The following is a 22,446-nucleotide window of genomic DNA, read 5'->3' as shown; positions in this document are numbered from 1 at the left end:
ATATTTTTAGTGACAGAAAATTAGGAAAGCAGGTAGGATGGAAGTAGTCAAAATCCATTTTCACAATGTCATTGGACATTGTGATGACTGATGGTTTTGTGATATTTATAAATATGCATTTATGTTTAGCTATCGTATTATTCATTTTAAAGGGAACTATACTTAGCAAAAAAAAATACAATCTTGAGAAAGTGAAATTAGTTCTTTATTCAAGATAGCTCTATTGATTTTTAGATCATAGATGATATATGACTCAAGTATGGAGATGAGGAAGCTTAGTTTTCCAAATGTTAAAGTTAATTCATAAAGCTTTCTGGGCTCAGGACTAGTTTTATTGCTCAGGATTAGTTTTATTGCTCAGTTCATATCATAGAATTCTTAGGATAAATCAGCCTTTAAAAACTATGCACACCAGTATTTGCACATCACTTCACTGACTGTGAAGTGATGTGTAAATATTTTGTACCATGGTTGTGTTTGACCTTGGGAGCCCAGGGTGGGCATGGCCAGGATGGGTGTGGCCAGCTTGACCTCGCTTGTACCAGGGGCACCTGTGGTTTAACAAGCGCTCTGCCAGTGAAAATGGGCTCCTGAGCTCCATTTTTGGCTGTGACAGCCTCCTGCAATCCTCTGCCAGCAAAAATGGAGTTTGGGAGGGCCACGGGCGGCCCATCCAAGCTCTGTTTTTGCTAGCAGAGGCACTGTGTGTCAGTCCTTTGCTGTTTCCAGGGTGGCACCATGGGCCGGATCTGGGCCTCTGCCCTTCAGTTTGACATCTCTGTACTATTGGATGCCCCTGATTTTCTTTTATAAAATACAATATGAATCTTTTTTAAAGTATTAATTTACTTGAAAGAATATTGAAACATTGTAAATATCTGAAGAATATATTGGCAGTTGCTCACATAACAATTATTTTCTCTTTTTTTGTGGGGACTTTAATGAAAGTTTAATGCACATAGAAGTATTTCTGTATATGCAAAATTAAATGCACAAGCTCTGGAATCATTTACTTTAGACTTGATGGGGGAATCAAGTTTTTAAATTTTATTTTTTATAAAGAGACTTTTCAGTGAAAACTAAGAACACCAGAGAAAGGCAGAACCAGGGATTTTAGGCATGGTATGCTAGTTAATAGAATTTTTAAAAGTAGTATTATATCTATTTGCAATAATAAATTCCTCTCTAAATTTTTATTTGGCTTCTGTGCCATGGTAATGCAATAGCATAAATTCAGCTAATAATTTTTTCTACAGTGTAGTCTGATGGATGCTTGTTTTTGGACATACGGTTCATTTTTTAATTAATTTTTCATGGATATGATTTTTTTATCTGTTAATAGTATTTGTATATTTCACATTCTCTTATGTTTATGGCTTATAAATGGAGAGATAGAGCAGCAGAATTTCAAACTTGGAATTATTATCTATACAAGATACTTCATTTTAAATATACTGTTTTTTTATGAATGAAACACATTGAATCTTCTGAGTTCCTGTAAAATGCTACATTTTAAAGATTTTTCAGGGTTATAAAGATGAGTTCAATATGCATGGGTAATGAATGAATGAAAAAAATATTGAGTTAAGTCTGCATTGAGTTGTGGTCACTGTGCTAGCAGAAAAAGCAACTAGATTAGCTGAAGAGGGAGGGACATGATATTAAGTTCTCCCCCCCTTCTCCCTCTCCCTCTGTCTCTCTCTCTCTTCCTCTCTCTCCTTTCTCCTCCCCCTCCCTCCCCCCTCCTTCCCTCTACAGGAAGGAGGGGAGGGGGGAGGGGAATCCGGGGAATCCTGTATTCCCTAGACCTTCTCCAAAGGTATTAAGGGCTACTCCAGAGAATAGTTATCACAGAGGGAGGGAAAATTGATCACAGAGGAATATAACTCTTAAGGTTGGCGTAGTCAGTTTTCAGGATTATAAGCTTTTTAAACTGCTGCCCAACAAATGGAGTACAAAATATAGGGATTCAGGAGGATGAACAAGTACTAAGAATTAAGGAAACTTTGTTTCTGGCAACATGCTCAATTGAGGGAAGTGTGATTGGTACCAGAACTAAGATTATAAGTCTTTTCGCATACATTCCATTTACAATTTTGTCGCAATTAATCCCATTACCCCTTCAGAATCCTTTCCTGCAACATAATTTAGTCAAGTAAATCTCCTTAGTTCTTGCTATTGCTGGATAATTGGATGTCAGAAATTTTGCAGTTTATTGCACATCATCTAGGGACCTACCAGTAGATAGAAATTTCTCTTTTGCCCACCCCTGGCTTAAAGAATAAATGTAGAACAAAAGAAAAAAGGAAAAGAGAATCAAACCATATTAAACCAGCTGGTTTGTCTTAATCAAGCTGAACCAACTTTGATAGTTTTAAAAAGCTTATTTTCCTGCTACTGTTTCTATTCTAAGATGCTTCTGAAATAGAATAACTAAGAAGATTCCAAGTGTATTAGCACCAAACTTTATTTTTTTGTGTGGTGTTACATTGTCTCATACATTATGGAAAGATTAGAGTCATAACCAGATAATAACCATAATAATATACAGTAGAATATAGTTCATAATCACTAAATCATATTTGTGTTTATTCTTTACAAATTGATGAAAATGAGATTATAAAGTATTTTTACACATTATGCAATATATTTCATTATTGTTTGACAGATTTAGGGAAGACCAAATATGATAAAAAGGATTGGAAGTTATATAAAATAAATGAATGAAGATTATTCTTTAGAAATACAGTGCTGTATGTGTTAAAACAAAAACATGTATATACATTGCCTTAATACGTTGAGATATGCTATCACAGAGCAATCAGAAAGGGAAAATGCTTACCATTGGAGATAACACAGCCTGCCTAAGAAGCAGCAGCAGCAAATGTGTAGGGGAAATGAACAGAAAATATAGTATTTTAAATTATGTAACTCATTTGTCTTTAAAAAAATAAATGGGCTAATTATTTATGCTGGTTCAAACTCGTCTTCTGCATAATTTTGACTACTATGGAAGTTACTAAAGTCAAAGGAATAAGGGCTGATATTATTTTCTTGCATTAAAAAAATTGAGCATTCCTTTAGGTAATTTAAGATAAATTTTCTGGGTAATTAACGAGAATGTTATAAAACAGCAAAAATAATACCTTACTATACACAGAGTATAAATATTTTAAATTACTACTTTAAAATACAAGAAAAATGCTAACAGTTTTTTTTTGTTATACTTTTCTCCATAAATAGGTGACAAAGAAAGTAAAGTCAATGCAGATGTTTCATACTCCAGTCACCTATGCCATGCAAGGGGATAGGGTTGGAATTTGTGTAACCCAGTTTGATCCAAAGCTGTTGGAACGAGGCCTCATTTGTACACCTGAATCTCTCCAGACGATCCATGCTGCCATTATCTCTCTAAAGAAAATCCCATATTTTCGAGGGACTCTTCAAACCAAGGCGAAGTTTCATATTACAGTTGGCCATGAGACTGTTATGGGAAGAGTGATGTTCTTCAGCCCAACTCCTGATGACTTGAGTAAGGAGCCTCTGGAAAATTATTTTGACTTTGAAAAGGAATACCTTTATGAGGAGGAATATCTTTCCAATGATTCAAAGTCCTCAGAAGAAAACAAGGAAAATGGCCAAGTTGAAGGAAAACCACTCCCAAAACAACAGTGGGCCTTACTTGAATTTGAAAAACCAGTTACCTGTCCTAAATTTTGTCTTGTAATTGGATCAAAATTGGACACTGATATTCATGCAAATACTTGCAGACTGGCTTTTCATGGAATACTTCTCCATGGAATGGAAGAGAAGAATTATACAGAGGAATGTCTGCCAAAACTCAAGGTTTACAAGATGAAACATAAAGAAGGACAAGTAGAACGGGTAAGCTTGCATGATATAATATAAGGGTCCCTTGGATGTGCAAGGATCTTAATATGGGAAAGGGTAATTAGGAATGGATTATAAGAAAAGCGGATTCCCATCGTTTATTAAGGAAGTGTTGGCTTGCCCCTTCTCAAGAAACCATCACTAGATCCAACCATACTGGACAACTTTCATCCAGTTTCCAACTGTCAGCCAATTACTCTTGGGTTCCCCAGAAGACTCGGCAGCCCTATCTTAAGAACTGGGACAATAGTTTTACACAGTCAGCAAAATTAGGTATGACTTTCCTATAGAAGTTAGCAAAGCCCAGAAAGTGCTGGTCATCTTTCACATTATGGGGGAGGGAGAAGGTGCCATGACATAATAGTCATCAATAGAATTGATGGATATACCTGTATGCCTTCTGTGGATTTTCCATAGTTCAATTGAGGCAAGTCAAAAGTGCATTTTTCTAGTTTGGCAAAGAGTGTATTTTCCTGTAATTTTGGCAATACATTTCTGACATGGGTGATATGCAAGAGGGCACCTTCAGAATAAACTAATATGCCATCTAAGTACATATTAATACAGTACCATTTCTGAAAATATTAGATCTAGAAAAAAACAACTCCATAGTTAAACAGACTGAAAGGTATCGCTGTGTGTTCAAACTTACTGCGTCTTGTATCGAAGGTTGTTAAATACTAATGTCCTTTTTCATCCTGTTTCAGCACTCCTGAAGTCTAGTTTTATAAAGATCTGCATTTTTTGTAGCTGATCTAGAAGATCTGAGATAAGGGGGAGTGGATGATAGCTTCTAATTTTTAACCTGTACCCATGGTTCCCTCTAGAGTGGTTGATGTTTTCCCTTGTTTTTGGGTGCCAGTGCTGGTGAGTTGGAAGGGTAATGAATCCTTTTTTGATATTGGTATGCAAGTATTTATTGAGAATGGCTATTCTAGACATGAAATCCGGTTTCTTTGCTGGAATTTGGCCTCCTGTCTTTAAATTGATCATGCAATCAGATGCCTATTGTGAGGGTAACATGACTTCCTCTTCTTTTCTAAAGTTTGCATAGTGGACATGGCAGTACCTGGAGACAGCAGAAGGAGAGAGAAAGAACTGGAGAAACTAACAAATACTAGGACTTGCAAATAGAAGATGAAAAACTATTGCCAAAAAAAAAGCAAAGATCGTACTATTAAAAATAGGTGCCTGAGTCACAATCCCAAAACATGTGGAGCACCCCATGAGCACCATTGACACTGAAAAAAATCACATCAATCAATTGCAAAAGAAAGCTTTACTTGGTATAGTTTTCAAACAGTGATGATACCTTTAACACTTTCAAACAACATCTGTCTATCCCAGGTCATTGGGAAGGGCTTGATAGGTGGATTAAAAACTCCAAATCTGGTCTAAACGTTTGGCTGACTGTGTAACAAACTATTCTACAGCTGAAATGAACTAAGTTAGTAACGTGAGTTAGATCCAGAGCTGAATTTTTTGGCTGAACCTCCACATATTTTAAATAGGGCCAAACTTTTATTGGAAACTGCAGGAAGCTTAGTCTTCTGAAAAGCTCCGAATAATAGAAAAATAATATTTAGCATGCTGCTATTACTTTCTCCCCTTTGATGGAGTATTTCTTTAACATAAAAGTGATTATGGAGACATTGATATATATCATTATTAATATTATGTTTAATTTTCTAACAAACATAATTTGTGTTTATGCAGAGAATAATAGATAGATGGCTTGGAGAAAACAGCAACTTGGTCCCTATGGGGAAAAGTATGAACAAATGGCTGATGAAATCATTGAGTGCTTTAAGAAATGTCCAGCCTCTGGTTTCATAGAAATACGAATTCAGACGGTCCCACCCTATTGCTGATAGATGTCTGGAGATTATAAAAACTGCATTTACAGTGTCTATTCTTGACATTGATGGAGAAAAACTATGTTCTCTTTGTCAAGGAAGGAAGTGGGTGGTTGCCCTTCTCTCAATGCTGTAGAAAGGCACTAAATAATAATGTCTTTTATATATGCACACATATATCTCCCGCCCCCAGGAACTGGTGTTCCTATTAACATATTAAAGGAGGAGGTGACAGTTTAGCTTCAAAACATCTAGGAGAGTTCAAATTAAAAAAAATATCAGACTTACTTTCTGTAGCTTGCCCATTTTATAGGGTTTTGTTTCTGGGGAAAAAATGGGGAAAACTCATTTCATGTAATTTTAATTGACCTAGTTCTTCACCCTTAATGATAAAATGTATGCAACTTCTTCATTATTTAATGGCCAATTCATCATGAAATTCAAATCAGGCAATGATGGATAAGAATTTCCTCTTGATTATTAGGTTACCACACTACTTACATCGCTCCCTCAATATCCACAGCTTTGTTCTACTTTTCAACAAACAGAACTTGCTAAAGATTGTTATGGCACTCACCAGGCAATTAACAGATTTTTGCTCAGTTGTTTGTTTTCAGAAAATATAATGGTATAGGTAGCATAAGTTAGGTTATAGTAAAGAATTGGTTTCAGACACTTTTTATTCTACTGCTGTAACTCCTGCTCACAACAAGATCTCCTGCTAGGCACAAAGCTATAGAACTATCAGCAGCTAAGAAACCTAGTTGTAAACATTCCATCCATATGCCGTGTCCTGGAAATCATATGGAACAATTCTTAGAACTGCTTAGAATCTCATTTCTTTCAGTAGTAGCTGGTATAAGCACTGTAATGAAGTCTATTAACTACACTCCTGCTCCGTTCTGTCCCATAGGGTTGTATGTGGGATTGGGTGGGGGAGGGAGGAAGAGAGAGGGAGGGAGGGAGGGAGGGAGGGAGGGAGAGAGAGAGAGAGAGAGAGAGAGAGAGAGAGAGAGAGAGAGAGAGAGAAACTATATTAGCTGTGACAATAATGCCTAGCTTTCTCTTACCCAAATAGGTTCTCAGCAATTAAGGAGGAGTAACACAATTTATCCAACCTTTTTCCACATATTATTGCATATGTATCTTCACATAAAGGAGCAAAGATTCCTTTGCATTAAACTTGATGGTTACATAAATTTTACACCTTTATAAATTACTGCCAATAATTTGTCAGTACTTTCTTCTAGGATGGAATATGGTAACAGTCTGTGAAGCAGCGTGGGTTGTAATCTGCCTGAACATGGGAATAAACTTTTATTTGAACCTATACGATGGCTGGAAGAGCAGTAAAGCATTCATAGTTCTCCTTTCTTATTTTGTTGTGTTGCCCATCAGCTTTGTTTAAGGTTGCTTCTTTGAGAAAAACAGGCAGGAAGTGTTGCTACCTGGCTACTGGGACTTGTAGATTTAATATTTTGCTGATGAAATTGCCTCATATTCAGTGTAGTTCTGACTTACCATGGGTGGAATCTACACAATGTCTTGGGACTCTCTTTAGCCTGTGGGACTCTCTTTAGCCTGTGAACTCCATGAAATGGGGAAAAAAACATTCTTGCCCTTTCTGGCTCCTTCAGGTTGTTGGGCCATCATGAAAAATTGGCTTTCATCCTTCTTTAGGGAGAAAGCTCTACTGTATGCCTTAAAAGAGAGACTATTGTGCCACATTTTCAAAAAAAAACTTAGCTGTTTTGAACATGCCCGGTCTCCAACCTTCCCCTTTATTAAGAAAGCCATTGCTAAGTGGATATGAAGTTTTTACAGAAAGTGCTAGAGGACTGTCTGAATAATTTCACTCTGAATTCAGATCTGGGCATAAATTAGCATTGATTGCTCTGGTGGAAAACCTTGGTTAAGGCCTAGAAGTCATTGAGATACTTCTGGTCTTATGGGGCTTCTTAGCAGCAACAGTTTATACCAGTGATGGCTAACCTTTTTCTAAAGGTGTGCCCAAACTGTGTGTGCACTCTATCATGTATGCGCGTTTCCGCCCACATGTGCATGTGTGAATAACCCCCCCACCTGCGCATACGTGAGCAACCCCCACCGCACATGTGCGAGGGAACCCCGTGGTGGGGGGAGATTTTTGCCCTCCCTAGGCAAACCAGACCAACCAGAACTTCTGGTTGACTCGTTGGGCCTGGTTTTCACCCTCTCTAGACTCTGGAAGCTTTCCTGTAGCCTCGGGAGGGCAAAAATGGCCTCTCCTGGCCCTCCGGAAGGCTGAAAATCAGCTGAGGGCTGCCGAGCACTGTTCCCACTAAGGTGCGTGGGTGCGCAGTCGTGCAGGGGGCAACAAAACACAGCGCAGCAGTTTCCAACTGCCGCGCAGTGAGATTTAGCACGATGGACTTTAGTCTGCAGGCGGCTAGGAGGCTTCTGTCAGCTGGTCTGGGATATTATAGTCCCTGGACACACTCAGAGGAGGGCGGGCCTTTGGCCAACAGAAATGTTGCTGCCTAGGGTTACGATTGAGCTCCCTCCGCCGGCGTGTGGCTGATTGACAGGGAGGCCGTTCCCTCTTGGATCAAAGTTACTGAGGAGGGAAGCTGTGGCAGCAGCAACGGCAGCAACCAACTCTCCGCGGGACGTGCAGAGCATGCTTCTTTCGCGGTTTGTCAGCTAAGCTCCCATGGCTGGCTGGGCTCCCCGCAGTTGGTTCCGTTTCCAAATGCGGGTGTGTGGGAGGCGCTTGCCACACAAGCAAGTGGAAACCCATGCCGGGTGTACACATGTTGTCTGAATCCAGCCTCTGCATTCGGAGCATTGGGGCTCAAGGTTTTTTTCACAGGAAGGGGGAGTCGAGCTGGTGCTCCACAGATTTTATTTGATTTTAGAAAAAGAAAATAAAGGCTTCTTGGTCCACCTGGACCGGAAAGTCAAAATCCGGAAAATTAACCTTGTTTAGAAAAGTTTTCCGCTGATGGAAAAATAGTGTTTTCCAGTGAAAGTTTTTCCCCTACTTTTCCTTATTTGCTTTTTTGGCCTCTATTCCTTCTCTTCTCTCCTCTTTTCTTTCTTCCTTTTTTCTTTCCTTTTTCTTTTCTTCCTTCTTTCTTCCTTTTCTCTTTCCCTCTCTTTCTTTTTTCTGTCTCTTTTTCTTATCCTCCTGCCCTCCTCTCCCCTTTCCTTTTCTCTTTCTCCTCTTTCCCTTTTTGTCTCTGTCTCTGTCTCCCTCTCCCTCTGTCTTCCTTCCTTCCTCTCCCCTCTTTGTTTCTTTAAGTGCCCCAATTGCTGATCTACATCAGTTGGTAATTTATTCATAACTTGCTAATATCACTGCAGACTATTGGATAGTAAAGGGAAAAGTATAGTCCTCAACTTACAACAGTTCACTTAGTAACTAAAGCTACATCAGCACTGAAAAAAGTGAATTACAGCTGTCCTTCACACTTATGATCATTGCAGCATCCCCATGGCCACATGATCAAAATTTGGATCTTTGGCAACTGCCTCATATTTATGATGGTTGCAGTGTCCTGGGGTCACCTTTTGCAACCTTCTGCCAAGGAAAGTCAGTAGGAAAGTCAGACTGACTTAACAACCAGGTTACTGATTTAACCGCAGTGATTCACTTAAGTGTAGCAAAAAAGGTTGTAAAATGGGGCAAAACTCACTTAACAAATGTCTCACTTAGCAATAGAAACTTTGGGCTCAATTATGGTCATAGATTGAGGACTACCTGTATAGGGAGATTTCTTTACTTAATGGATATTTACATGGTAGAATTGAGTTTCAAATAACACTGATTTCGTTGTCTTGGGTGACATCTATGAAAAAAAATTCAGGTGCTCAGGCATGAAAATGTGCTGCTCAAACACTACTTTTCCGCTCACACTGAAAAAAAATTAGAGGGAACATTGCTGCCGAGGGCTGCCGTGCTGGCAAATATGGCTCCACATGCCACCTGTGCCATAGGTGTGCCATAGGTTCACCCTCATGGGTTTATACCATTGGCCATAGTAGCCTTCTGGACTGCCTACGTGGGTTGGAAATGAGCGTAGTTTGTTGCATTGTCCTATGTGAGCAGTTTAACTGGGATGATAGAGGAAAAGGAGTCAGCCCAGTAAGCATTAATTTGATGCGCAACAGGAGTCATTCATTTCCCTCATGCTATTTAATATATTTGAAATTGCTGGGAGAGATCATTCCCACGCTGGAGACAAGCTGGAGTTGTACAAGTCTTGACATAATTTAGAAGATGTTGAGGACTGGGTGAGGAGAACATATTTGAGATTGAACTGTAGAAAAACATGTATTTTTCATTGTTCTGTCAGCTCCACTGATAATACAGAATGAGTTGACACTCCCCAGAAAGAGAGCAGGTATGTAACTAAGATATCCTCCTAGATTCCTAGTTACCAATAGGCAGACAATCATTACTCAGCTTCAGTTAGTGTGACAGTTATGATTTTATTTGAGATGAGTCACCCTGACCCCGTATAGATTGCTTTTCAATAGTACAAATGAAAGGTGATTAGAACTTGAGTGACCTTCTGATTTAGGAATAGGCACAACTGATACAGCAGGTATAGCTGGTCAAAGGCCATTTTGGGCATGGCTATCACCTGCTCCTTCAGGAAAAGTGAGTCCAAGATGACCCACAGATTGTATACAGTTTTGAGTGGGAAATGCAACCCCATCTAAGATTATTGAAAGAAAGTCCTCAGATTGGGAGGGAGAGGGCAGGCTGGTGGTAAAAAATCCATAGCCACTTAATTATGATAGGATTGAGCCTGAATCTATTTTTCTCCATCTCAATCCACACAATCTTTGGATTCTAAGATTGGAGATCGACAGCATCACTTGGCTGGCCCAGGCTCAATCATTATGGTCCATGCATTATTTGCATATTGATGATAGTGGATCCTGAACCGATAGATGTGGTTCCCTGTAGATATTAATGAGGAACAAGAGAGTATAGAGACCTGAGGTACTGTGCACTTAAGGGACTAAGTGTACTAGCCATCCCCCTGCCAAATGTCAACTTCCTAAAAAGGGAAAGTTGGAGATGGGTTGGCTTTTATTCAAAATCACTAGACCCAAGTATGGCTTCCTGAGGAGATAGTGTACCACCATTTTCTTCAAGGGGAAAGAAACTACCCCATCACTCAACGAAGCTAACACCACTGCATGGAACCAATGATACTTTATTTGCTGGACAGTCTTAACAACTCAAGAGGGACCTGAATCTAATAAATGACCAAACTCACAGTCTGGAGGACTCAGGCTCATCCCAGATAAATTCATAAGACCATGTCTAGGTCCTCTTAAGAGTTAGTCCATCCATTAGAATATTTGGAAGAAAGAAATTTAAACGGGTGACAGATACAGTACTTTGAGATATTTAATAATAACAGAGAACTGGAAAATACTTACACTTCTATAATCTAACCCTCTTTTCCTGCCTTAAACCTGACTAATGGGATTTTGTGTTGCTTCCTTGGTAAAGCTGTCATTAGGGACTTGACAGGGATTACAGTTTTATGATACTGTGTTGGTTCTAATGTTTATTTTTTATGGATAAAGTCATCAAGAATAGTGTTTAAATATAATAAACAAATGCAAATTCTCTTCTTCCTGATTTTGTTCAGAAGTGGGAATCACCAATTAACCATGAACGAACAATATAATTTCATATATTTCTCTGTCAATGAATTCTCTAAAACCAAATAATTTAGGATTAACGTTTTGTAATGTTATTACATTAACATTATAAAATTACAAAAAATAAAAAGTTCTGAAGATGGGGAGACTAGGAGTTGTTAATACAGGGAGGAAAGTAGTTCTCATGGAACCAACCAGCCCTATGGCCCCCTACGTGTCCCTATGCAAGACTGCACACCCAGGTTTTGACCCCTTTACAGAAGGCTGAGAGATTGAGGGCTTTCCTCAGAGACAACAGCAGAGAAGGCTCTCTTCCCTGACCACTTCAGTCAAAATATGATCTACGAATTATAAACACCTTCCCAAAGATGGACTCTAGCAATTGAATTGTGGATTTCTTGCATGCCTCTATTTTACAGATGTTTGCACAAATAACTTTAAATCCTCAAATGTTTTGGTGAGGGGGGGATCTTGGTTAAGAAGTAATATGATAGTAGAATAAGAAGAGGAAGAAAATTTTCTTAGTTTTATTTGTGAAGTGAAAACATCACTGCTTCTTTGTTGTTTGGGACCTGTTCAATGCCTCAAGGAGAATTGCTTCCTAGTGAAACCATAGGCAAAGGCTTTGACATGTGAAAGGCCTGCTCAAAGACCATTGGTCAGCAAGGTATTATTTTAATAGGCAACTTTGAGTGCAGTATTTATTTATTCTGGCTTGTATGCCGTTCCAGTTGTAATGACTTTACCTGGCTAAAACATAAAGAATTGCATTTCTTGGCAACAGTAGTTACTGTACTCTGGCTGAACTTAAATTCTTAGTAAGATTTTTTTTTAAAAACCCAAGTTATTCTAAGTTTAACATTTTAGTCTGCATATAGATAGTGTTTATAAATGCTCAGGCATTCATCATAATGCACAGCTCATAAACCACTGCTGTACCTCTGATCTCTAGTTATTTTCTGAATACATTGCTATCATGCACATCTGTAATCATACAGTTTCGGGTTTTTTTAGTAAAAAGAGGAAGTTGCCATTTTAAAAATGGTCTCTAGGCAACACAATTATCCCTGTAGAATTTGTATTATTTATGCCTTGTGTATTTTTATTCCACTTTTATTATTTTTATAGATAACTCAAGGTGGCAAACATACCATACCGCCTCCTATTTTTCCCACAAGTTTGTAAGTTGGGTTGGGCTGAGAGAGAGTAACTGACTCACGGTCAGCTTTTCATGTCTAAGGTAGAACTGAAAGTAGCAGGTTAGCAGACCAAGCTGGCATTCTCACATCTCATCTCAGTATCTTACTTTGGACATTGTATGATGGATTGTAGAATTATCTTTTCTTTCCTTGTTTTAACATTTTAGATTTATAAAATTTACTCTATGTATATGAACAAACATATATGTATTTATTTTGTGCCATCTAGTATGCATGTGCCACTGTGATGTCAGCACCTTAATAGTAAACTCAATGCTTGGCAGAATCATTTTTGCCACAATTTATGTTTCAGCTGCTTTAAAATCTGAACACAGGTTTGCCTGGTTGTGCTTGGCTGCTGATGGCATGCTAAATAATGATGATAACACTTCAATGAGGGCAATCACTGAATAAAAATGCACAATGCTTTCACTAGTTAAAACCCACAGTAAAGTAAGAGCATAAGAGAGATATTTATTTTTTGGCTGCTATTTTGTTTGCAATTGAGCAATTTTGTACAGCTTAGGAATGTGGAGATAATTGTATTCTCATTTGAAATACCATTGTATTTAAAAATGCAGACAACATGGGGAAATTTCAGCTGTACCGGGAGAAGAGTAAAAGATATAGGCATTAACAAACATGTATTAATATGGCTTTGGCTAATCTGTCACCAAATTTTCTAATGAAGTAGCTGTAAGAAAACAAAAATGCCACATTAAAAAAAAGTATTAAAATTATTTGGACGGGAAGACTGAGTTTGGCATATCAAAATTGTTGTATAAACATTGTTGGGATTATTATAAGGCTATTTATATACTCTTGCAAATTTTGGTTTGCAGAGCTATTTGGACAATTGTATTAAGTAACGAGTAGAGACACAGTGGCTAAGTGGCTAAGACGCTGAGCTTGTCGATCAGAAAGGTCGGCAGTTTGGCGGTTTGAATCCCTAGCACTGCGTAACAGAGTGAGCTCTCATTACTTGTTGCAGCTTCTGCCAACCTAGCAGTTCAAAAGCACGTACAAAAATGCAAGTAGAAAAATAGCAACCACCTTTAGTGGGAAGGTAATAGCATTCCGTGTGCCTTTGGTGTTTAGTCATACTGGCCACATGACCACGGAGACATCTTCGGACAGCGTTGGCTCTTCGGCTTTGAAACGTAGGTGAGCACTTCCCCCTAGAGTTGGGAACAACTAGCACAAATGTGTGAGGGGAACCTTTACCTTATTAAGTAACTAAGTAATGTAATAGACACTTAGTTCATATGCAATAGTACCTCAATCTGTGCTACCTCATTATGGTAGAAGGAGGAGATGTTTCTGGGAGGAGTGAACAAAGAATGCTGGGAATATTTGCCAAGGGTATATTTTCCATCAGGGTTACCCAAAACATGAAGTCACCTAGCTAAAGCAAGCAGGAAGCTCTATTGGGCAGAAACGATATAGAAAGATGTTGGAGGTAGATGTTCACTTCAGTGACCATGACAACTGAAAATATCACTTCACATTGCATGGGTAAAAGCAACAGTAAACCAATCCTATATTTTTCCCAAGAAAACAACCTGCATAGAAAATATAAAATGATTGACAATATAGGTCAGAGGGCTTTAATATACTACTGAGGAAGAGCTGAGGAGCTTTTGAAGTAAAAAATAGGGTTAATGCATGGCTAGTTAAAAGCTCTGGGATATCTTGTTGCTGATGTTGACATACAGGAAAAGAAAATCCAAAGCTACAAAGACAGAATTACATTGGGAACATGGAACATAAGAAGCATGAATACAGGAAAGTCTAACAGTGAAAGGTGAAATGAAAGGACTACAAATTGACCGTAGGCATCAGTGAATTAGATGGACTAGAAATACTTTCAGTCAAAAGATCATACTATTTACTAAGGACCTGAAAACCAAAGAAGTGGCATTGCTTTTATAGTTAGGAAGTATATACTGAGAACAGTGTTTTGCTACCATCCAATCAATTGTCAAATAGACTTTGTGAACAATCATTTAATATAATGATTGATACAGAAGAAGAGGTGTTTAAATTTTATGAGCAAATTCAGTCTGAAATCAGTTAAATATGTAAGTAAGATGTCCTCATTGTCATTTGAGACTGGCATGACAAAATTGGAAATATAGGGGATAATAAGGTTTGATGATTTAGGAAAATGACGCAGGAGAATGACTTAGAATTTCTGCTAATTATTTTCTTATAGCTAAAATTGTGTTCAAACAACCAAAGTGATCCCTGTGTATGTGTGTATCACCGTCTGACTTCAAAAAGAACATAGCCTGTGTTAAGAAGACTTAACACAATGTACAAACTATTGTATAATATCCTTAACTTTACATGCTGGCAAAATAAAAACCCTACTGGAAAGGGAGGTGCCGGATGTTCAAGCTGGCTTTAGAAAAGACTGAGAAGTGCAAAATATTACTGCTGTGAAATTAGAAAGTCAAGGAGTACTAAAAAAATGTCAGTATGTGCTCCATTAAATAGAGAAAGGTATGTAAGTGTGTCAATCATGCCAGGCTGTGGAATATGCTTAAAAATGGGAACACTAGTACATCTCAATGCCCTCATGAGAAACCTATGTAGAAAGAAGGGAGACACAATATGGAGAGAACATGGAAAAATGGACTGGCTTTATGTTGGCAAAGGGATGTGACAAGACCGTATATTCTCCGTTTATTTATTCTACCTACATGCTGAATATATATAAAGGGAAGCTAGATTAGATGAAGATGAGCATGGTTTTACAACTGGAGGAAGCAACATCAATAACCTTCCGATAGGTGAAAATACAAGGGATCTCCAAGCTCTAGTAATAAAAAGAAGCACAGTGAAGAAACAGGACTAAAAATATGACATAAATATAAAGAAGCTCAAATTAAAAACATGTAGAATAACTACTGTATTTTTCATCTTATACCAGAGTATAAGACACACCTTTCCCCCCCAAAAAAGAGGGTGAAAATCTGGGTGTGTCTTATACACAGAATACAGAATTTTTGGCCTCCCGAAACCCACCCCCTTCAGAAAAATGAAGTTTGGGAGGGCTGCAAAGTGCTCCTGGGTGCTGGGGTGGGCAAAAATGAGGGAAAACGGCCTGTTTTTTGCTTGTTTTTGCCCCCCCCCCCAGCCCCAGGCGCAATCTACAAGCCTCCCAAAGTGTATGCATGCCCTGTTTTTTTGTAAAAAACAGGCCCGTTTTTCATGAAAAATGGACCATTTTTTGCTCGTTTTTGCCCAGCCTCCAGGAGCACTTTGCAGGCTTCTCAAACTCCCTGCCTAGCCCGTTTTTCACAAAAAACGAGGCGTGCAGAGGGTTTGAGAAGCCTGCAGAGTGCAAAAACTTTAAAAAAAAAATTACCTCTTCAAAATCTAGGAGCATCTTATAGTACGATGCGTTTTATAGTCCAAAAAATACAATAACATTGAAATTGACAATGAAAATATCAGAGATGTAGATAAATTCTGCCTTTTAGGATCAATAATCAACATTAACAGCAGTCAAGAAATATACCTCAGACTAGAACTTTGTAAAGTGGCCATGAAAGCCTGGGAAAAGGTATCTTCTTTGCTGGTTTATATTATAGATTTTGCAGCTTAATTGCTAAACAGACTTAGTGTTGTCAAGATTGAGCTTCAATTCTCAGAATTTTCTTCAATAGCCATGCAAGATGCAGATTTGAAAACTAGTTATCTGGAGGACACCTGAGGTTATGGTATTTGGGGTATAGTTACTGAAAGTGTCGGCCAGTCTACTGCCTTGTTTTTCTTCCCTAGTATCAGCCCTACCAGGCAGACCAAACTAAGAAACCAGTGTCATATAGGCCAGGACATTTTTTTACTGTAATAGTTTCAGTAAGAGTCTTACAAGTCTGAATATATATGTTCCTCTTTTATTTTCATGTGAACTAGGGAAGGACTTGTCTGAGATGTTTTCTCAAATTAGTTTCGTAGCCCGGACTCAAATACCACATATCTGACCGATTTCTGGGTCACAGCTCTTCCTTATGATCTTTAAGGTCATTTCCCAATGTTACGGTATGTCAAAAATTTTCAACTTTCAATTTCCAAACATTAGGGGTGCTCAAAAGTTATGACATGCCCTGGGGTTTGTAAATGTATTTTGGTTACTTTAATATAATTTAGATGTGCTTGGTAAATAACTATATAAATATCATAACTTTTAACCATTTTGTCTGTTCATTTGTCCTCCATAACTCAGTCCTCCTGTTTTTTGTTGATATTAAATTAGTGCTTTTGAACTTCGACTGTAAAAGTAAACTTGGCCAATGTGGACACGATCCCCAAATGTGCTCCAATTAACAACAATGTAGTCCAACCATTAATTGCCAAGCAACCTGAAGAATTGGAAAAGAAAATTCTGTATTATTTTCCCCATATATCCAGAGAAAATATAATTGCTTGAGAAACGCTTTTATCAAATCAATTTCAGTTTAGACTCATGCAAGGAATTAATGGATATGTGCAACAAACATAATTTCAAATTAAAGTAGATGGAAATGTCTGTTGATGAATTCCAGATACAGGTAAAAAATGAATATCCACAGACTCCCCCCTCCCCCCAAAGCTTCTGGTAATTCTCATAGTATTTTTAACATTTTATCTCTGTGAGCTTAGGTTTTCCGCTCTCACAAACATAACATTTGCAAAGTAGGATAATTAACAAAGATTGAGAAAGAGTGTGGTTGTCCAGCATTTTCCTAATATTAAAAGTCTCTGTAAATCTCATCAAGCCTAAATATCCTGCCAGATGGCAAAATAGTAATTTAATGCCAGTAAATTTCTTTTTGTTTGATTCTTTCTTAGTAACTTAAAATTAGAAATATACTGGTAATTTGTTTCCTTGTGAGTTTTGCTTTGTTTTTATAGTTTTTCATGTGGGTTTTTTTCCTTTGGAGGGGGCTTGTTTTTGGCGGGATTATGTATTTTTTTTCCCATTTCTTTCTGTAAAATGTGATAAGAAATAATAATAAAAGTACTTATTAAATATTTTATACCAGTATAAATATACCAGTAGCACAAATAAAGGTAATAATTAAACAATTCTGAAGGTTGCTCATATATTTACAATACCCTTTTAATGAAGTTGTAATTGCAACGTGGTTTTCGGAAAACAAACTTTCTTAGTTTATCTGTAGGCCAGGGGTGTCAAACTTGTGTTGTTACAGCAATGTCACATGATGTATTGGGACTTTTTCCCCTTGGGTGTGGCCAGTGTGTGATGCAACCAACCCACCGGCTATGAGTTTCACAGCTCTGCTTGTTATAAGCTTCATTTCATGCAGTGATTCCATTCGTGGCTGCAATATGCATGCTTGAAATAACTCTACTAGTGGGAAATGAAACAGTATATGAGTATGAATTGCCTTCAGTGAAACAAAGTTGAAATTGCCGCAGATTTCACATACAGTCAGCATACAACTTCCTGTGTCACCTTTTAGGTATTGGAAAAAATGTTCATCTGGGTTCAGTTCCAAGTGGGGAAAAAGACACTGAATTCATGGAAGTTGCTTTGGAAAGAAGGGTTTAATGGTTGACAGGATCATATTCCTTGAAGATGTTGGATGAAGAAAAAAAAGGGCAGAGATGCTGAGAGTGCCTGAGGTTTATACCCTCACTGGGCTTTTGAATTTGAGTTTGTATTCTGATTGGTTGTCAGACTCACATGGGGCCATGCAGGGGCAACTCTGTAGGCTGTCCTGAGTCCCAGGCTTGGTTGAGCCTTGCTGGAGGATGTAATCTTCCCAGGTGCCATGTGATGAGATGTATAGAGGGCTAATCAAAGGTGGGTTGCTGCCAGTTCGCCCCAGATTGGGCGAACCGGTAGTGGCCGCGGCAGGAGACTCCACCCACACACTTCTGCATATGCGCAGAAGTGGCACGCCATCGTACACGCACATGAGCGAACTGGTAGTAAAATTAATTGCAACCCACCACTGGGGCTAATCCTATCATGTTCTGAGGGCCATGTCTTAATCCCATCACCCTGGAGCTGAAGGGTGTGGGGGCAGAGAGTTGCAGGAAGGTGCTTTGTCTTTAAAACATGTTTCCCCTTTTCTCATCCAGGGAAACATAATATTCTGCCTTTTTAATATTTCCTAGAATATTTCATTCTTCTAGGAAAGGGTTGGGTGCTAACTTCCTACATAGGAAAGACAGTTATTCCTAGGCACTAAAGTTGTGTTCTTCATAGGCTCTTAGGATCACAGTGTCTTTCTGTGTCTTTGCAGAGCCCTCTTTGGAAATCTTTTAAATATCTGAGACAGCTTTCAAGATAAATATGCCTACAGAGTGTGTGGTGTCTACATATCCCTTCAGTTCGCCCCCAACCTCTGACCTAGCACTATAGGGAACTTCCTGGCTTCTCTGAAAGGAGTGAGTTGAGGCAAATTGTTCGTATGTCTTCTACGTTTATCAGTCTCATTCCAACATAGCAACTAACTGAAACTTGCTGCAAGACTTGGGTTTTTATGCTTCTATATTTTTAAATCTTCACAACATGGCCAAATTAACAATAATTTAATTTAAACACTAAACCAGGGTTTCTCAAACTGCGAGGTGTTCCTCCAGGGGAGGCATATTCTAGGGGGAATATACATTAATCTAACAGTAAAAGGAGGTATAATGGCAAAAAGTTTAGGAATCCCTGCTTTAAACTTAATGACAGTTGATTAAAATAGCTATCAGGTTTGAGCTGGTTTTTGACAATCATATTAAAAACCCTTTTAGATGCAGAGAGTTGACCTGAATTCCCTTTGAACTCCCACTAAAAAATAAATTCTTACTATATTTTTTTCCTTTTATCCAAACCAAGACATTATGATGAATGGTTTGTAATGAAACAACTTTAAACCTAGGCTGTTAGGAGTGAAATGCCCAATTTATAAATGCCCCAAATGGTCATAAGTATGAAAAATGATCATAAATCACTTTTTTTCAGTGCCATTGTAACTTTGAATGGTCACTAAGTGAACTGTTGTAAGTCGAGGACTATCTGTATTAGTTTTTTAGTAACATACTGCAAAACATAGGATTTGGAGTATAGAAACCCAAACAGTTAATAAACAAAGTGAGCAATGCTAAGTTATAACTGACCTGTAAAAACTTGGAGAAGGTAGAGGAGGAAGTTCTGTTTAAATGCCCTTTATTCATGCAGAATTAAACCATGTGTTTGTGTTGAATGTCACAACACAAAATGCAGCTCTTTGCAAACATAATAATGCAGTGCAAATAAATTAAATCAAATCAAATTAAATCAAAAGGATTTTAAAACTGTGTACTTTATATTAAAGTTTGTGCAAAGGGGAGGGGTGGAGGGAGGGAGAGAGAGAGATGACTGATGGTTCACCTGTGTTAATACAATAATATTTTTCCCCTGCAAACAGAAAAGTCAAGAGGGAGGGAATATTTAATAAAATGCAATGCTAGCGTGCCCTCTACTCTAAGCCATAAAACAAGAGCAGCAGAAACAGTCTCTTTGAACTGGAAATCCCTTTCTAAGCTGCTGATCTAACCTAAGCAAGAGAAGGAGAATTTACTAGTCAGAAACATTTGTTCTTTGCCCCCCTTTCATTTTCCTATTTTAACTCCTTAAGCGAGTTTGATGCTGCAACTCTGCCCATAAATTTTAAAAAAATATTATTGTAATGTAGGTCAATGAACTGAAGCGCCACTGTACACCATGGCGGATTAAAATCAGAAAGTCAACCCGCTTCCACTCCCACTAGGTCATATGACAATATAAACAAGAAATGCAAGGAGCCTTTAGCTTTTTCTTGACCTAATCCTTTGTTTACGCAGCACTTAAACTGACTTTTGGGGTCGTCTCTGTCTGGCATTAAAGGCCTTAAGCTTTTTGAAGTTCCCCTGAAGTTAATAAAATTAGTCTGCCCTCACTGTGAGGCCTCTGTCTACAGGGTCAGAAGAAGAGTGTGTATCCGTTGTTGTCCACAGTATTTTTCAACTTCATATTTTATAACCAGTGGAAATGAGAACCTAAGAGAGAAGCAAAGGCCCAAAGACTGCTCAGCTAATGGCAAAATGATAGCCCTGGTAGAAGTTCTGAGAACGCAGGATTTAAGGCAGAATCCTTCTTAATTGCTGATAAAATAATAAGAATTGAATTTCAGTATGAGCAAAGAATAACATTTTATAAACATTAAAGAAGTGTATGGGAGGGTATGTAAAAAAAAAGACGTTTTGAATGCAATAGTGCTTCCTGACCACTGTCATCGAGTATAATTGTCTCTACTAAATCAGATATAATAATTAACAAGCATATTTTAAAAGGACATGTGCCATGTGCGGCATACTGGTTAAGATATTGGATCGGTACCAGAGAAACCCAGGTTCAAGTCAACCCTCAGTCATAGAGGTTCACTAGGTAATTGGGGCAGTTGTGGTCTCTTAGTCCAATGTACCTCATAGGGTGATTATTGTGGGAAATATGGCAGGAGAAAGTACTATATATGTGGCCTTGACCTTCTGCAGGAAAAGCTGGGATCAGTCTAACAAATGTATACATTTAGAACAGAGGTAAGAATGACTATTGATAATTAGCTTGGTAATATTATGGTTAGGCAAAATGATATTCTGGGGAAAAATTTCTCAACTGCTAGATTATAAGCAGCTATCTTGTAGGTAAGCTACCTTGTAGGTAAGCTGTTGATAATTCTGTTACAAGATTATATTGTAATAATCACAATATATGATAGCATTACCTAGTTGCTAAATTGGCATTTAAAAAGGCTTCTGGATCCAAAGCCTATTTTGATGACTTTCATAACATCTGCTTTAAGACTAACTCTAACAAAATTCTGAAATAGTTACAGAAATTCTAAGAATAATTCTGTGCAAGTCTTGATGTGCATCAGGGTTTTTCAAACTCGGCAAGTTTAAGATGTACAGAGTTCAACATGCTGGCTTGAGAATTTTGCAATTTGAAGTCCACAGATCTTAAACTTGCCAACTTTGAAAAACACTTTCGTACATACAAGGTTTGGTCTGCTTTTTATTTCAATTGATCAGCGTGATGTATACTCATTTTAATGAAGAATCAAAAACCAATTTTCTTTAACTCAAACAACACTTTCTCTTTTTTTTCCAACATTTTCTTTTCTTTTTCATATCAGAACTCTTTGACATAATACGAAGACCTAGTATCTTCAGGGGTTAGTGGTAATCAGAAATATTCATACCTTGGGAATTAGGCTCACTTGGTTGCATCTGTCCTTTGCCAATGCCCAAGGAAGCATGTTTATCTTTCCCTGTGCAACAAGCTTGCTGCCTCTTATATATGATTTCTTAATTATGAATCCAAACTTGACTCCCACTGGTTTAATAATCTTTAAATTAAATTCAATGCAGCTGGTTTAAAACATAAATGTGATTACATTTTAACTTCCAACTTGAAGTTTTGAAAGTTGGACTGAAATATTTTGTCTTATTCATGCAGGCCAAATATTTTCAAAATATGAAGGTGGTGTGAAGATAAATGTGTCAATATGAATAGAGACTGATATCTGATGACTTTTCTTTTGAATGGTCTCTTTACCTTGACTGCCATATAGTTTCTTCAAAGCCTTATGGTGTTTTATTTTCCTATATTTTCCTGCTTGTTTTCTCAGCCCTTCAATGACTATTTACTCAGATTCTCCTAACATTTATTTCAAATCAAGCTAATTAAATTAGAAAAGACTGGTGGAAATTTTCCATTAAAGAGCCAGATTGCTTTCTGGTTCACGTGCTGAAAATAATATAATCCTTCCCTTATCCAAATTATTTTATTTGAAGAACTGATC

At 37.9% G+C, this 22,446-nt stretch overlaps 1 protein-coding gene across 2 annotated transcripts in view; it reads left to right on the top strand.

Moving 5' to 3' along the window:
• EEFSEC (eukaryotic elongation factor, selenocysteine-tRNA specific) overlaps positions 1-22,446 on the top strand; it is a 174,682-nt gene that overhangs the window by 85,035 nt on the left and 67,201 nt on the right. For both annotated transcript variants that reach the window (XM_032210903.1, XM_032210904.1), the window contains exon 5: positions 3,244-3,885. In XM_032210903.1, the coding sequence (XP_032066794.1) occupies positions 3,244-3,885 (642 nt within the window). The remainder of the gene's footprint in view (positions 1-3,243; positions 3,886-22,446) is intronic.

Source organism: Thamnophis elegans, chromosome 2 (assembly GCF_009769535.1).
Source record: "Thamnophis elegans isolate rThaEle1 chromosome 2, rThaEle1.pri, whole genome shotgun sequence".
NCBI lineage: Eukaryota > Metazoa > Chordata > Lepidosauria > Squamata > Colubridae > Thamnophis > Thamnophis elegans.
Note: the sequence above shows the minus strand (reverse complement) of the source record. Positions and strands in the feature narration are given on the sequence as shown.